At 40.1% G+C, this 18,279-nt stretch overlaps 1 protein-coding gene across 2 annotated transcripts in view; it reads right to left on the minus strand.

The window, feature by feature from the left end:
• Positions 1-6,404: 6,404 nt before the first annotated feature.
• Positions 6,405-18,279, minus strand: part of EIF2AK2 (eukaryotic translation initiation factor 2 alpha kinase 2) — a 34,626-nt gene continuing 22,751 nt past the window's right edge. For both annotated transcript variants that reach the window (XM_028516812.2, XM_036027859.1), the window contains exons 13-16: positions 17,140-17,268; positions 8,498-8,599; positions 7,133-7,186; positions 6,405-7,054 (exon numbers count right to left, since the gene is read on the minus strand). In XM_028516812.2, coding sequence (XP_028372613.1) covers positions 6,911-7,054; positions 7,133-7,186; positions 8,498-8,599; positions 17,140-17,268 — 429 coding nt within the window. In that variant the 3' untranslated portion in view covers positions 6,405-6,910. The remainder of the gene's footprint in view (positions 7,055-7,132; positions 7,187-8,497; positions 8,600-17,139; positions 17,269-18,279) is intronic.

The following is an 18,279-nucleotide window of genomic DNA, read 5'->3' on the forward strand; positions in this document are numbered from 1 at the left end:
AAGTCCCTTCTCCCAAAATCACAGCAAACAAGACACCCCTCTGTCAAGAGAGAATGAGTGACGGTTCACAGAGCTTGTCCCCACACTTCCCAGAGCTCACTGCCTTCAAAGAGACCCTGCCCTTGCTGGATGGCTCTAAGCGGTTTTTAAAGCTATTTTTCTGTCTTAAGCCGAAATCTGCTTTCCTATAATTTAACCAAGTACCGCTAAGCGCATACTGTGGCACACCTCTGCAGGGCTCCATCGAAGGTTGGGTATCAAAATCGTAAGCTTCTTTTCACAAGCTCAGGTGCCTCCTCCAGTGATTCTGATTCAGCTAATCTCGGATACTTATTGGATAGCTGTATTTATTTTAAAGTTCTAAGACTAAGTCCGATAGGCACCTATGGGTGAGAATTAATGCTCTAGGTTAACTATATAGCACTACTGTTCTTGGGATAGGGTTGTAGTCTTGCCTGTACAATTTTACATCTCACCTTTCAGGAGCATCGAGCAAGAGATGACCTTCTTCCTTTTATTAGAAATAGCGTGCACGAGAACATAGCAAAAGCTAGCTACAGTGGTACAAGTGAATTAAGAGCACGTCATGTTTTAGCCTTTGACTGTATGTGACCTAGTTCACTTGTCCTCTAGTTGAACTTGGGGAGCTTTAAAAACTAATACAAGGGTCCCAATTCCAGAGATTCTGACATAATTGGTCATTGTAGCCTTAGTGTCACTACCCTTGATTCTGTGATGCGGCAGAGCTTGAGAACCACTAACCTGGTTAAGTTCTGGACCTCAGTTCTTCACCCAGAAAATGACTCATTTTTATAAATATAAATACATATATAAAATGCTGGAGTTTATATAGTAAGATAATACTGTTTCATATTTACTTGCTTCATTAAAAATAAAATTATATTAATAGCTAAAACAAAGGAGTACATGTGTTCCTCATTATTGTAGTCAGATACTTTCCTGTCATTTCAGCCAACATACCGTACTCATGCAGTCAGTCCCAAAGCCATGTGGATTGTTTCACATGAAACGGAATCAGGAACTAGCTTCCAGGATTCCAGGAACTAGCTACTAGGGTGACAGCCCATCACTGCCCAGTGGCATAGAATATTTTGAGTGTATTCAGAACAAGCATGAACAAGAATGGGAATAACCTTGACAGACCCCATGACTCCAGGCCTAGGGCCTGCCTTGGAGAGTGGGAGACATCCTGCCATTCTTACCTATCAATGGTTAAAAATAAAGGCTTTCAATGTGAGCAAAAATATTTTTATTCATATAGGCCTTTTACAAGTTCACAACTACACAATAATGAAAACCAAGGTAAGCAAAACATTGAATTTTTAAATTAGAACATTTATGTGAAATTTGAAACAAAGTAAATTTTAATATCATGTTGTTTACCTTTGTTTATATTAATGCTGTTTACTTTCAAAGCCCTATCTACAATTTCTAAAATGTTTCATTTTCCTAATTTTATTTTTGTTTTTTTACTAAATTTATTGGAGTACCATAGGTTAATAAAATTATGTAGGTTTCAAGTATACAATTCCATATCACATCACCTATTGTACTGTACTGTGTGTTCGCCACCCCAAGTCAAGTCTCCTCCCACCACATTTAGCCCCCAAACCCTCTTCCCCACCCGCCCTTTCCCGCCGGTAGTCACCATACTGTTGTTTGTGTCTGAGTCTGTTTTATTGTTGTCTTTGTTTTTCTGCTCAGTCCCTTCACTTTTTTAACCAAATACTGGAGCTTCTAAAATTCAAAATAAATAGACTTCAATGTAGCCAACTGATTTGCCTTATAGATACTTTACTTTGTGTTATTTACCAAACATTTAATTGTTGAAATTTTAAAGGGAACATTTAGTATTAGACACATTTTATAAATTCAAGCATGTGAAATTAATATTCATTCCCCACCAACTCAAAAGCCCTTAATACTAAGTTTCTGCTTTATGCAGGGCAGCACACTCATGGCCTTGGGGTGTACAAAAATAAGAGTGCCTATCCCTGCTTTCCAGAAATTCACAGTATGTAGGGATAGCTGAGCTCCAAGGCAAACTGGTAAGAAGAACACTGAGGTACTAAACAATGGGAGTCCTAGGGCGAAGCCTCATTCTGCGTGGGAGAGGGAACACTGCGGAAGAAGCACTGAATTTGGGTTCCAAACGTAACTTTGATATGCAAAGCGATGAGGAAGAAGTCACAATATGATCCAGTGTTGGCACTCTTAGGTATATGATCAGGAGAAGTGGAAACATGCCCACATAAAACCTGACCTGAACATTCACAGTAGCCTTGTCCCTAACAGCAGGAAAGGGGAAACCACCCAAATGTCCACCTACTAGAGAGTAAATAAAATGATAGAGCCAGTCAAAAGAAGTGAAGTACTGATCCCTGCTACAACCTGGGTGAACCTTAAGAACATTACACGAAGTGAAGGGGACCACATATTGTACGATTCCATTTACATGGAAGGTCCCGAATGCAGAAACCTATATAGATAGATGAGTGATTGGAATTGTGGGAAGATGAGGAATGACTGCTAATGGACATGGGGTCTCTTTAGGGGCTGACAAAACATGTTTTAAAAATGATGGTGGTCATGGCTGCATGACTCTGAATATATGTCACAGCGCTCTTTAAATGGGAGAATCAGAGGATATGTGAGTTATATCTCTGTCCAGTTGCTATTTAAACATAGGTGAAGGGAATTTCAGGTAGAAGCCATAGCAGAGAGCCACTGAGTGCAGAAGCCTACTCAGGTAGCCCAGAGCCGACCAGGGCGGCCAGGGCTTCTTCAGGGAACAATGCATATGTGTCATGGGACGGGAGCCTCCAGAGGGGCACAGCCCTTGACCTCAGCCCAGTGAAACGCATTTCAGACTTCTGGCCTGCAGAACTGTAAGAAATGTATTTTGTTTTAAGACACTGAGTTTGTGGTAATTTATAGCAGCAGCCATAGGAAAGTAATATAGGTACCAATCAAATTAACTCCAAAAGAGCCACAGATATTTGAGAGCGTTTTTTTTTTTAAATCCTCAATTTTAAATCCTCACTTGAGGATATGTCCAATGACTTTTTAGAGAGAGCAGAAGGGGGAGAGAGAGAGAGAAACATTGATATGGGAGAGAAATATCACTCGGTTGCATCTCACGGGCACCCTCGACTGGGGATCAAACCCGTGACCGAGGTATGTGCCCTGACTGGGAATTGAACCCTCGACCTTTTGGTGCATGGGGACGACATTCCCCAACTCACCCAGCCAAGTCACCCAGCCACAGCTTGAGAACCACTTTATTTGCCTCACAGTTTTACCTATTACACAGTTTTAGTTAAAGCTTTAGGCCACTCTACAGCTATCAACTACAGGCCCTTCATCTGAGAGCATTCCGAGGAACTCCAGGTTGGGACAGGTCACAATCACAGATAAAGAATCCCAGGCCTTAAGGACGGGATTGGCGGTAGATATGAAGAGTAAATACCTAAAAGGAGACGTCTGCCTGCCATGCTTTGCTCCTTAGCCCTCTTTCCTGTAGAATCTCTCTCTTGGATTCAGAGTGAAGGCATCAGGGGGTTACTTCTCGATAACATGCACTTCACTTCTGTGTATGATTCCGATCCATCCCTTCTGAGTTTCCGTCCTGTTTCCTACAGTACGCTTTACACCCTCGCCTGAACATTCTGGCCGCACCCCAAACTCGGTATCTCCAAGTGATATCCGACATTTTACCTCCCAAATGCGCTCCATCACACCATGTAGATAGATGTGTGGTGGCCCTGCTATTGGCTTAAATTCTAACTCATTAAAAACTATATAATAGGGCCCTGACTGGCGTGGCTCAGTGGGTTGAGGATGCAAACCAAAAGGTCACTGATTCAATTCCTAGTCAGGGCACATGCCTGGGTTGTGGGCCATGTCCCCAGTTGGGGGTGTGTGAGAAGCAACCGAATGATCTTTCTCTTGCAAATCGATGTTTCCCGCTCTCCCTTCCCCTCTCTCTGAAAAAAAAAATAAAAATAAAAATCTTTTAAAAACTGTGTAACAGGTAAAAGTGAGAAAAACATCCCTCAAATACATATGGCTCTTAGGGGGGTTAATTTGGTGGAAACCTGTATTTCCTTTAAGGGCATCATATTCCTGTCACTCACCTTCAAACAAACCTGGAGGTAACCTCTGGTGCTTACCTCTTCCTAACCCTTCACATCCCATTAGCTGCCAAGTCCTCCTGGTTTGGTCCCCTTCTATTAGTCAGGCCCTCTGAACCTCTCAGACTTGTCCAACTTCTCAAATATAGTCTCTTCCTGCTCCAACCCATTCTAGACACACTGCTTCAGGGTACCAGTTGGGTCACACCCCTGCTTAAAAATAAAAAAATCTCGTTTGTCACCACTGGAGGTTACTAGGGCACCGACTCATTCTAAAATTAGTAAGTTAAATATTTATCCCATCTTTCCCATTTGGCTGAAGACGAAGTTTTTCTTTAAAGAAGAATCACATGATAAATGCAAGAGGACTGACAGAATCCTAAAATCACTACTTTGTAACCCCTCATAAAACAAGGCATCCAGACATTCACCAATGGTTGCGAAAACCTGCAGGTGAAAGATGAACAGGCAGCCTTGAAACCGATGGCACCACCACAGTCCACCGATCGCTCTGAAGGCCACCTGAAGCGGAACAAGACAGCAGGCTCCTCCCGAGTGGTGCTGAAGAAAGCGTACAGCATCACCTATGGAGTGTTCTTGGGGAAAAAGTTTCGAACTGGAATCAAATGAAGATTCTAGATCTAACTAGACACCGAGGGGATACCATCAGCCAAATCCTGAACAGAGTAAATTCTACATGATATATATCCCAGTTCCTTCCTCAAATAAATGGCAAGAGGAAGGACGCTGAAAACAAGGGTAAATGTTATGGAGTAAAAGAGATCCTGATTGAAACGGCCCATAGGAAGGTATTGTTGAGATAGGAAAACCGAAGGCAAGCTCAACTATCAAATAGTTCAAAACATCTCATTAATTTTGTTGAGTGACAATGATATTATGGTTTTGTTAATATTAAAAAGATCTTACCTGATAGACACAAAGATCATTTTTAAGTATTTACAAGTGAAACAATGCCTAAATTTGCTTTAAAATATGTCAGCAAAAGAAATTTTTAAAAAGGGGGTAAATGTAATATCCATATGTATCATACACAGAGACATATCTTTCAAAATCTCCGCATCTATGTGCGTACTTTAATTTGCAAATAAGGTCCCTGGCCTCTGCCCCTCCCTTCTTCTGATTAAGAAGATATTTTTTATTCATTATAATTTTGAGGCTGAGAAAACATACAAATAAATAAAAGCTTCCAAGAGATGCTATATTTATTTCATAATAGTATACATATTAAAATCAGAAAATAAAAATAAGGCTACCTTCTTTTGAGGATAGACTTATTCATTATATCTAGATGATAGTTTTTTAGAAAAAAGATTTCTCTCCTCGCAGAAAAATTTCAAACCTACAGGAAAGTTCAAGGAATATGATGGAAACTCCTCTGTAACACACACCTAGATTTATCAGTTGTTCCAATTGTTAACATTTCACCACATTTGCTTTCTATCTCTTCACGTACACATTGATTTTGCTGAGCGTTTGAAAGTTGCAAACACGACGCCACATCAGCCCTGGGTCCTCCTGCATGCATTGCCCAGGAATGAGACACTGTCCTTCACGACCACAATATCATTATCACGCCTAATAAAATTAATGATTATTCTGTGTCATCTAATATGCCATGCCCCTTGCCCAGACTTCTCAGGTGGTCTCCTCTCTACTCACCTAAGTCCCTTGCGGAGTGCCACTTGGAAGCCCTGTGCCACTGTACTCCAGTAGAAAGTGATCTCAACCCTGCAGACTGACAATTTTCTATGCTTAGCTTGCCTTACACCACAGTTGCCATCTCTTTAAAGTGTTTGTTAAAATAGATACAAAATGTATTTAAGATAAAAAGAATAACTCTGTAGTAAACACTAGTAGACTCAACATCTGGGTTAAGAAAAAAAGTTAGCTGTAGCTCTGAAATCCACTTCCTTAGTCACACAACTCCCATCCCTTCTCAGAGACAACCCCTATCAGAATTTAATACTTCTCAACATTTCCTTCCCTTGTTTTTACCACATTTCTTTGGATTCCTAAACAAAATGATTTCATTTAGCATGTTGTGGAACTTTATATAAATGGAATCATTCTGTATATATTTTCTGCAACCTCCTTTGTTGCTCAACATTATTCCTGAGAGATGTATCACGTTATACATTTCTCAGTACTCCGTTTATTTTCACTGCTATATAGTATTCCAATGTGAATATAATACAATGTATGTATCCATTTTTCTCTTGATGGACAGTAGTATGGTTTTCTATTCCTTTGGCTTTTACAAACAGGAATTCTATGAACATTCTTTTAGGAAGAATGTAGGAATTCTATGAGCATTCTTTTAGGCAGAATGTAGGAATTCCATTCTGGAATATACACATTTATGTTTAGAGGATACCAAATTATTTTCCGAAGTGACTGCATACAACTTATCTTGTCATGGTTACCATTTTCCTCCAACTGTCTCATCACCTATTTAAGACATGGGAAGATCTTATTTTTTTGGCCTACAAACAGTAGACATTTGATAAAGATTTATCAATTGTTTGATATAAAAAATTGAGGGATTTTTTCCCCATCTTCATAATAAGATGAGCTGGAAAAAAGTCAAATGTGAAAACATTTTTGAAGTTAAAAAGTGCAAAACTTTCTGCAAACGTGGTAAAAAGAATTCGGGAGAAGGAAAAGAATCCCTAGCAGGTCTCGGACAGTCGCAAGGAAAGTGAGCATCAGAAGCAGGACACTTTTTCAGAAAGGCGCTAATACGTGTGTCGCATCTTCCTCTCTCCCACGACAGTCTTCCGCTCCCCCGCAGTCTTCCACTCCTCCAACGTCTTCAGTATTTCAGCCGTGTTAGGTCGTTTCTTGGGTTCAGCTGACAGTAATTTCTGTAGAAGGCTTTTCTGTAATAACAGAAACAGCCATTATGAAGAAATAAAACACTGAAATAAATAAAATTCAAATTATTTTCAAGTGCTTACTTCTTTGTTATCAAATGTATCGGGGAAAACACCACTCCTTAGATCTTGGAAAATCTGAAAAAAAAAACAAAAACAAAAACATATAACCATTCATTAGGAAATTACTCACTTAGGAGGAAAAACAAACATAGAAAACAACAAAGGCTAGGGCTATCCTGAATGTAGTACATTTTCAGATCTTTGGAGAGTCTCTTTAGCCAAGAAGTGAGCAGGACTCTCCTTCCCCACCCCTCCCATCCAATAAAATCTTTATCATTACGACATGTTGGCGTGTCAAGGGTATCACAGGCCTTCTCTCCCTTCCTTTTGGAACCCTATACAACAGGTATTTTCATTACCTGTTTCACAGGGGAGAAGGCTGTTGACTCCAAATGAGTCCCCTCTACTGAGCTTGAGACTGTGTAGCGGCCCCCACTGCCTTCACGACAAAGCCCACGTTTCTGCACTAGTTCAGCCCCAACGTGTCTTTCCAACCCCATCAACAGCCACTTCCTTGTAACTTATATATTCCAATAAAAATATCAGACTCTGCCTAATATCCCCCACAACACCCTGCACATTCCTGTCTCCATGCCAGAATCACCTTCTTTCTATTTTGGACTGTTAGAAGCCAACCACTCAGTCCTTCAGAACCCAGCTTCGACTCCTCCACAAAGCCTAAATCCTTGCGGCTGGAAAGGTCTCCTCCTAGCTGCTTCCCTAAGACTTCATGCCTTCTCCCAGAACATTTGTAGTCTCTGATAGTACCTACTTTCTAGAATATAAGCTCCTTGAGAATAAGGCCGATTCGCTTTTATAATCCTTGTGGCACTTATCACAGGGTCTTACGCCAAGAAGCAATCAAAATTTTACTGACTGATTCAAAAAGGAATAAACAGCTACGATTTTATGAGATGCGCACACTTTAAAAAAAAAAAAAACAAGCAAATAAAGTTATTGGCCCTTAACAAAAAGGGTTTTTCTGTTTCTTTGTTTTAATTTTTCAGTTATAGTTGAAATTCAGTCCCGACATGGCTTTTCCTTTATCTCCTTTGTTACAGAGGTTCTGTCTGGCTAGTCCTCAGGTGGTGTTCCAGGGCGGCTGCTCCAAAATTTAGCTGTAATACTGATGCAGCGGTGGGAGGGGATGAGCACACTGTTTACCTACTCCACCATCTTGACCAGTACTAACAAAAAATTTTGGTTGCCCAAACATGAAAGAGATAAAAGCCATATTTCATTTGCAGGAAACACTAATATGTGCAAGCCCACCCTTACAGTTATTGCCCTGTCCCATGTGGACAGGGCAATAACTGTCCACAGCTGCACTTGGAAGCTGACGACCAGTAATTCTTGTTGCCAAAGTCTTTCCGTGAGGTTACTTACATGAACCACTTCGGAACGAGTGGGTGGTATGTACAGAAGCTCTGCAAGAATCAGCCCTAAAGCAAAGATGTCCACTTCATTGCCGTATTCCGGTGAAGACATCTAAAGAGACCAAAATATATTTACATTTATCATTCCCCAGATATAAACATCCATGCCTTCTGAAGCCAAAGAAGTTATTTGATCAAAATATGTTATATAACAGTGTTATGTTTGATCTGTGGAGTATGCCCAAGTTCAAATCTTTGTCACTAAGTACCTGAATCGCTTGTGTAAATTAACCGTCAACATGGGAATAATCACAACCATACAATGGGATAACTACAGTTTCGACCTTAGAGTTCAACTGTAGCATTAAATGAGATATGGCAGCTGAAACTGTTAAAATAGTTTCTAGTAGGTGACTTGCATGCAAATGTTCATAGAAGATTTATTCATAATATTCCATAAGTGGAAACAATCCAAATGTCCATCAGCAGGAGTATGGATAAACAAATCATGGTATACAGGCATGCCTTGTTTTATTGCATTTCATTGTACTGCATTTTCGAAAGTTAGGTCACAAATCCATTCAGAAACACTTTACTGTGATGTGGGGTGGCAAATGATAATTGTTTTCTTTAAAGACTACTAAATTTGAATTTATTTAGAGAATGCTGTCTTCTACTTTCTTTTCTTTTCTCTCACCTGTTAGTGCCTTGACAAGAATTCGAATATAACATAAACTTGGTAGATAAAGCTGAGGCAAGAGACAGCACAGGAAGAGCTCTGAGATTGTGCTGCTGTTATTGGCCAGCATCTAGCGTCCTGGTTGCCAGGAAACGCCTTTTAGCACTTCTGTAGGATGGATAGTAAATCAAGGTAGGGAGGAGGAGGGAGACACGTCTCACCTATTAACTCAGCAGTCCTGAGCCTGGTCTGATAATATTGCCAAGTGTTCCAACATCACATGAAATACTATGTTAGCAGGGAAGGAGGGAAGTCCTTGAAACGACTCTATGTAGCACTTCCACTATCTGCGAAAGCCCTGAACTGTGTATTCACTCCAAGGCCTGGAAGGGGGAAGAGGATAGGGTCCATGGCACCCAAAGAAGCAGCCCATACAACAACTTTGGTTAATCGTCTACCTGTGTCACTATCTGTTTTATGAGTGAGTCCATGATGCTTACAGAGACAGCCCATAAGTAACTTCAGGTAACTGCCCTGACTTTAATTAACTGCCTCCTGTCACGTATCTGTTTTACAAGATGAACAAATAGAGTCTGGAGCAAGATAAGTATTCGGGCTAACAGACCCCCACACACACCTAAGTTTGGGTCATCACATCCCCCGGGGAAAGCTGGCACCACCTTTACCCATCAATCAACATGTAACTTCTTCACCCCATCCTACCAACTACATAAATCCTCAGGACAAAGGACCTGATGCTCATGTCACCCCTGCTCTTGCCGCCCTTGCCCTGCCCTGAACCTGTGCCTTTCATTCCCACCTTGGCAAGGCCTATTCTCTTTCATGAGAACATACCACTAGTAAACCTGCTTACATACTAATGGACTTGCTGATCTGCAATTCTTTACTGCACTGGCAAGAAGAACCAGGTTTCTCCCTAACAAAGCCGTGGCACTGTTTGAAAGAATTAACTACAACTTTTAAAGAAATCCTACTCTGTGTAAAATACTATCAAACAGCATCACGTCGTATGGTGAAATCATTTGTGAAAGGAAACATCAATCATTGCAGGAGACTTCATTGTCTTATTTTAAGAAACTGCCATGGCCACCCCAAACTTCAGCAACCAGCTCACTGCTCAGTCAGCAGCCCTCAGCATCAAGGCTAGACCTTCCACCAGCAAAAACATCACAATTCACTGAAGACTCAGATGATGGTTAGCAATTTTAGCAACAAAGTATTCTTTAATTAAGGTAGTATGTTGTCTTAAGATACAATGTCATTGCACGCTGAATAAGCTACAGTATAAGTATGCACTGGGAAACCAAAAAATGTGTGTGATTTGCTCTGTTGTGATACTTGCTTTATTGCAATTGTTGGAAAAGAACCCGCAATATCTCCGAAGTACATGCCTCAGAGGTAGGGAATAGTACTCAGCAATAAAAGGTAATAATCTGCTAGTACAAGCAACAACTAGAGGTTCTCCAACAGACATTATTTTGAGTGAAATAATCAAATAGAAAAGAATACATCCTGAAAGACTCCATTCATATGAGGCTCCAGAACAGGGAAAACTAATTCATGGTGATAGAAATTAGAGCACAGGCTGCCTCTGGGTGGTGGGGAGGAGGGACTGGCTGTAAAGAGCCTGAGGAAATTTTCTTGGGCGAGGAAAATATTCTACATCTTCATAAGCTTGTGGGCTTCACAGGTATGTGTTTTTGTCAAAACTAAAAAACAGACATTTAAGATCTGTACATTTTATGCTACATAAGTTATAAATTACATAATAAATGCTATATAACCTGATATACATTGAACCTTTCATCCTAAAGAAGAAAAATACTCATTCTTTTCAAATGCGCATGGATCATTCTCAAGGACAGACCACATGACAGGACACAAAACCAGCTACAGCAAATTCAAGAAAGCTGAAATTATATCTCAGACTGCAAGGGCCTGAAACTAGAAACCAACCTCAAGAAAACACTCAAAAACACTCAAAAACACTCATATTCATGGAGACTGTATATCATGCTATTAAACAATGAATGAGTTAATAATGAGACCAAGAAAGAAATCAAAAAGTTTCTGGAAACAAATGATAACAAATACAATAGCCCAAAACCTATGGGACACAGATCAGCAATTCTGGAAGGGAAATTCATAGCAATACAGGCCTACCGAAAAATGGTAGAAATATTTCAAATAAACAAACTACTCCTACATCTACAAGAGTTGGAGGAACAACAACAAACAAAGCCCAGAGCAAGTGGAAGGAAGGAAATTACCAAGATCAGAACAGAATTAAATGACACAGACACTAAAACAACAATTCAAAGGATCATTAAATCCAGAACTAGTTTTTGAAAAGATAAACAAAATTGACAAGCCTTTAACCAGACTCTTCAAGAAAAAAAGAGAGAGGACCCAAATAAATAAAATCAGAAATGAAAGAAGAGAGATTATAACTGATACCACAGAAATACAAAGGACTGTAAGAAATTACTATGAACTATATGCCAAGAAATTTGAAAACCTCAGTGAAATAGATAAATTCCTGGAAAAATATAATCTTCCAAAATTGAATAAAGAAGCAGAAAGTCTAAACAGTAATCACACAAAAGTCCTGAACCAGACGGTTTCACAGGAGAATTTTATAAAACATTTAAGGAAGAGCTAACCCCCATCCTTCACAGACTATTCCAAAAACCCAAAAAGAGGGAAGACTCCCAAAAATCTTTTTATGAGACAAGCATCATCCTAATCCCAAAACCAGGTAAAGACACAACAAAGAAAAAACTTCAGGCCAGTATCGCTGATGAACACAGACACTAAAATCCTCAACAAAATACTGGCAATCTGCATCCAACAATACTTTAAAAAGATCATACACGTCACTTCCAGCAAGATGAAGGCATAGGTGGATGCACCGTACCTCCACGCACAACCAGGATTAGAACAACAACGATTTAGAGGCAGAATAACACCCAAAACTGACAGAGGATTTATCTGAATGGAAGTCGGACAGCCAGGAAGTTGAAGTAGACCCGTTCATCCAGACCGGTAGGAGGGGCAGAGACGAGCAGCCAGGCGCGGGTCATGGCGTGGAGAGCAGAGAAAGTTGGGACTGGGCACTAAGGCATCCTGGGTGCACAAGACCGCAGCAGGTGGACCCTGAGTGTGCAAGTGGCAGCTGGCAGACCCTGGCCCAGCGGTGGCAACTGGCAGACCCAGTGAGGCGGTGATTGTAAAGCAAGGCAGTGCGAGCAACCCAGGATCCCAGCGCTGGGAAATAGAGCCTCGGGACACTGATTGAAGGCACCTGTGGGAGTTGAGGTGCACAGAGAGACACTCAGCCTCACAGGAGAGGTCCTTGGAGGCTCCCACGGTGTGCACAAGCCCACCCACATGGGAACTGGCACCAGAGGCACCCAGTTTGCTCGGGGGAAAGCAGCAGAAGGGACTGAGGTCCCACAGAGAACAGAGCAAGTGCCACTGTTCCCTCTTGACCCCGCCCCCACATACAGCGTCACAACCCAGGGACTGGGGTGCCCCGCCCTGGTGAACACCTAAGACTCTGCCCCCTACTGTAACAGGTGCAACCAGACCAAAAAAAAAAAAAAAAAGAGAGAGAGAGAGAGAGATGGCTCAAGCAGAACAAATCAAAGCCCCAGACCCCATCCTTTCAAGCGACCCAGAGATAGCCAACCTATCAGATGCACAGTTCAAAACACTGGTGATCAGGAAGCTCACAGAATTTGTTGATTTCAGTTGCAAATTAGGTGAACAAATGCAGGCTACAATAAGAGAAATGAAGGAAAATGCACAGGGAACCAATAGTGATGGGAAGGAAAGTGGGACTCAAAATAATAGAGTGGATCAGAAGGAAGAAAGAAACAACCAAATAGGAAAGAATGGAGAAATAAGAATTCAAAAAAATGAGGAGAAGCTTAGGAACCTCCAGGACATCTTTAAACGTTCCAACATCTGAATTATAGAGGTACCAGAAGGAGAAGAGGAAGAGCAAGTGGAAAAGTTATTTGAACAAATAATAAAGGAGAACTTCCCCATTCTGGCAAAGGAAATAGACTTCCAGGAAGTCCAGGAAGCTCAGAGAGTCCCAAAGAAGTTGGGCCCAAGAAGGAACACACCAAGGCACATCATAATTACATTAGCCAAGGTAAAAATGAAGGAGAGAATCCTAGAAGCAGCAAGAGATAAGGGGACAGTAACCTACAAGGGAGTTCCCATCAGACTGTCAGTTGATTTCTCAAAAGAGAACTTACAGGCAAGAAGGGCCTGGGAGGAAGTATTCCAAGTCATGAAAGGCAAGGACCTACATCCCAGATTGCTCTATCCAGCAAAGCTTTCATTTAGAATGGAAGGGCAGATAAAGTGCTTCTCAGATAAGGTCAAGTTAAAGGAGTTCATCATCATCAAGCCCTTGTTATATGAAATGTTCAAGGGACTTATCTAAGAAAAGAAGATAAAAAAACATGTATAGTAAAATGACAGCATACTCACAATTATTAACAACCACACCTAAAACAAAACCAAAAGAAACTAAGCAAACAACTAGAACAGGAACAGAACCACAGAAATGGAGATCAAAAAAGAGAAAAGAGAAAAAGGAGATCAAAACTATGAACATTAAAATGGCAACAAACTCACAACTATCAACAGCTGAATCTAAAAAAGAAAAAAAACTAAGCAAAAAACTAGAACAGGAATAGAATTATAGATATGGAGATCCTTTGGAAGGTTATCAGCTGTGAGGGGGAAGGGGGAGGAGGAGGGGGAAGATATAGGGATTTAGAAGCATAACTGGTAGGTACAAAATAGACAGGGGGATGTCAAGAACAGTACAGGCAATGGAGAAGTCAAAAGAACTTATATGCATGACCCATGGACATGAACTAAGCAGGGGGATAGCTGGAAGGAAGGGGTTACCAGGCAGAAGGGAGCAAATGGGGAAAAACTGTGACAACTGTAATAAAATCATTAAAATATACTTTAAAAATAATAAATCAATAAATGGTGAAGATGGACAATTTTATGTTATATGTATTTTGCCACAATTACAAATAAATAAATATATTTTTAAAATGCATAACCTCACTCACTAATCATCAATCAGATACAAGAAGTCCCATTTTAATGACAGAATACCATACATGCTCAGGGAAAAGCTTTAAAATACGAGCAATTTCCACAAAGAAAAAAATATTTTAGAATTTCACTGAAAAATATAAATGTGACCTCGAGGTAGCTTGTGTTATTGCTCCCAATTGTGCACTGGCCTCCCAGTGAGAGCACGGCATTCCCCTACATGCTTGGCCTTCAGCTGGGCCATGCAATTGGCTCTGGGCAACGATGTTTAGTGATGTATGCCACTGCTGAGCAGAACCCTTAAAGCCATCACAAGACTATGACAATAATTTTTCCAGTAGGGATAGCAATACTCAGGGGTCTTCCTTCAGTCTGGGTTCTGGAGTGAAGGAGACACATCGGGCAAAACTTCAGCCAGGCTGCAGCAGACACATCAGGTGAGCAAGAAATAAACCTTTGGCTCTAAGCAAACAACTAGAACAGGAACAGAACCACAGAAATGAAGATCACATGGAGGCGTAGCAACAGGGGAGTGGGAGGAGGAGAGGGGGGAAAAGGTGCAGAGAATAAGTAGCATAGATGGTAGGTAGAAAATAGACAGGGGGAGGGCAAGAATAGTATGGGAAATGTAGAAGCTAAAGAACTTATGACACGTGGACATGAACTAAAGGGGGGGAATGTGGGTGGGAGAGGGTGTGCAAGGTGGAAGGGATGGAGGGGGAGGAAATGGGACAACTGTAATAATATAATCAATAAAATATATTTTTTTAAAAAATAAAGAAACCTTTGGCATTGTGTGCACCATCAGGAAATCAGGGGTCATTTCTTACCATAGCATTGGCTGACAAAAGCTGACTGATGGAGAAATATACCACTTTCTGGAGAAGTTTCAAATATAGTAATATGCCAATCTTCATCAACTAAATCCTTAAATTTAATGCAATTATTGTCAAAACCTCAATACCAGTTATGAGGCATGACAAGCTGATTGTATCACTTATTTGGAATCATGAATGTGAATACTAAGAGCACTTTTAAATTGAAGAATAATATGAGAGATCCCACTGTCCGAATACTAAGATCTATTTAATAATGCTACAGTAATTAAAACAACATGATATTAAAGAAAAAACAAACCAACTGGACACAAACAGATCCATGAGTGTGGGAATTTCCTGCATGATGAAACAGCATTTTTATTATGCTAAAACAGATATAACATAACATTTACCATGTTAACCATTTGTATTTGTAGAGTTCAGTGGCATTGAGTATCTTCACAATGTTGTGTTCCCATCACCACTACCTATTTCCAGAAGTTTTTCCATCATCCCCAACAGACACCCACTTAAAAATAGTATATTTTTATACTATTCCTCCTCTTGGCCATGGTAACCTATGTTCTACTTTTTGCCTCTATGAATTTTCCTGAAAATAATATTTTAAACCATTAACTATTTAATACATGGTGATGGAACAATTAGGTACCCAGGTGGGGAAAATCAAGTTATAATCTTTACTCATATATATGCAAAAATTAATTCAAGTCCAACTAAAGAATTAGCAAAAACACAAAACATTTTATAGTCTTATGGTAGAAACGACTTCCAAGATGAAAATTGAGAAATCTAGCAGCCATAAAGAAAATGTTCATACATGTAACACTTAAAAGTTTCTACATCACATTATAAACAAAGAAATAATGAGTAACAATCAAGGAGAAAAATTCAGTATGACAGTTAATAGATATAGCATCAATTTCTGAAATGCATGGTTCCTTACAAATACATTAGAAAAATATAACCTAATTAAGAAAAATGAAACAAAGAAGACGAATACAGAATTTGCAGGAAAATTGTAAGGAAACACATCCAAAGATGGCCTACCTTACTAAGAACCTGGAAAATGCAAACTACAAAAGCAAGATAGCCCTCTCTCATCACACTGACCAAAACGGTAGTCTGCCGGTACCCTCGCCTGATTGACAGTGTGAGGGAGGAAGCAGCACTGTCCTGCACTTAGATAGAAGAGCACAGTAGAATCACTTTTTAAAAATGACAACCTCACGGTATTTATCAAGTGAGAAATGCACTTGTCATTCTATTCCCTTCAAGGAATCTATCATAGATTATCTTAGAAATATTTGTTCTTAGATTCAAAGATAAGGAGGAAGACATATAACGTATCTATAAATGTAAAAAGTTGGAAACAACCTAAAAAATACCCATCAATAAGAAAATAGTTCAACTATGGTAAAGCTATCTTCAGCATGCAATATAGTTATTAAGAAGGATGTGTCACCCGGCTGGTGTGGCTCAGTGCATTGAGCACTGGCCTGCGAACCAAAGGGTCGCCGGTTGGATTCCCAGTCAGAGCACATGCCTGGGTTATGGGCCAGGTCCCCAGTAGGGGGCATGTGACAGCTAACCACACACTGATGTTTCTCTCCCTTTCTTTCTCCCTCCCTTCTCCTCTGTCTAAAAATGAATAAATTCTTTTAAAAAGTGTGTCAGAGCTACTTGTACCAATATGAAAAATTATGATATGTTGTCAAGTGAAAAAATAAAGTCACAAAAGAACATTATAGTTAGTATTCCACTAAAAATGCATGTATGCATATTTTTTATGTAAAAATTCTGTGTAAATAATTTTCTGTGTTTGTGTATTTTTATAACTCACAGTAAATGATCTTCAAGTTAGTGGAGTAAAAGTACAATTAGAGGAAAGTTAAGGAGACTTTCCCATTTTTATCTATATACTTTGGTACTGTTTTGATTGTATAAGAGGTATCTATTATTTTTATGATTGAAACAAATGAAAGAAGTAAAAAAATATGGAGATAGAAAGGAAAGCGGCCTTACCTGTTCTGGGCTCATGTACAGGGGAGTTCCCCGCTTACGTGTCCTCTTTTCATCATATTCCTGAAATGTTACAAGTCCAAAGTCTCCGATCTTTATTTGTTTTGTATCTACTAAAAATATGTTGCTTGGCTGCAGAAAAAGAAAAAACAGTATTTAAGTAGAAGTACCAATCTGACAGACAGATATCACATACTCAAATCATATCTAGCAATGACTAATGTTATATTTGCTTAGTACGGTATAAGGCATTTACCCTTACACAGGTAGCTCGAAATAGAAAATTTATTATCCCAGATCTTTTAAAGTGCCAGCTGAGGAAGTCAGGACTTCTCTGTCAGCAGAGAAGGCCCAGGGCAGAGCTGGCTTCAAAGATCTGAAGAGCTGTTGAGCGGGAGGGAGATTCACTCTGCATCGTCCCAGGTGGTAAATCCAGGACTAGAGGGTGCTTTAGTGTCACCTAAAAATACTAGTAGTGTGGTCCCCAAAATGGGCACTCGAGAGTTCCCTCTCCCAGGAAGTATTCGAGACAGAACCGGACGCCCTCTTGGTGGAAATGCTGCTAATATGAGTCCAGAATTCGATGGGGATTGAAGGAGAAGCCCTTAAGATCTCTTCCAGTTTTCAGATTCTCAGAATGGGTCTCTTCCCACGAATACCATCGGATATCTTGTGCAGAACTACTTGTGGGGGCTTCCTTGATGGCAATTTCTCCCATCTCTGACTTCTTCAGAAACAGACCCCTTCTATCCTCAGAGGCATACCAAGTTAACCAGAAACCAATAACTAGCACTGAAGTATTTTTTCCATGCAATTCTTTGAGCAGATTGAAAAAAATAAAAAGAAGAACAGAATGAAAGGTGTTTCACTTATTCCACAAATCTGTAGAAGGTATTTGACCAGTATTCTAAAGAACGTGAAAATAGATGGTTACTGGGAAGACATTAATATCTGCCGTTGTTTAAAAGGCTAGACTTGCAGTACAACATGGGGCTACACTTTCGCACACAGGCCTCATGAGCCAACACTTGTAACAGGGTCTCATAAAGGAACTGAGAGGGAGAAGGCATCAGTCGAGGATGGCTGAAAGAGGAACTTCCAAGAAGCCAGCCTGAAAAGGTCCATGCAGAAAGTAGCAGTTGG

Source organism: Phyllostomus discolor, chromosome 6 (assembly GCF_004126475.2).
Source record: "Phyllostomus discolor isolate MPI-MPIP mPhyDis1 chromosome 6, mPhyDis1.pri.v3, whole genome shotgun sequence".
Taxonomy (NCBI): domain Eukaryota; kingdom Metazoa; phylum Chordata; class Mammalia; order Chiroptera; family Phyllostomidae; genus Phyllostomus; species Phyllostomus discolor.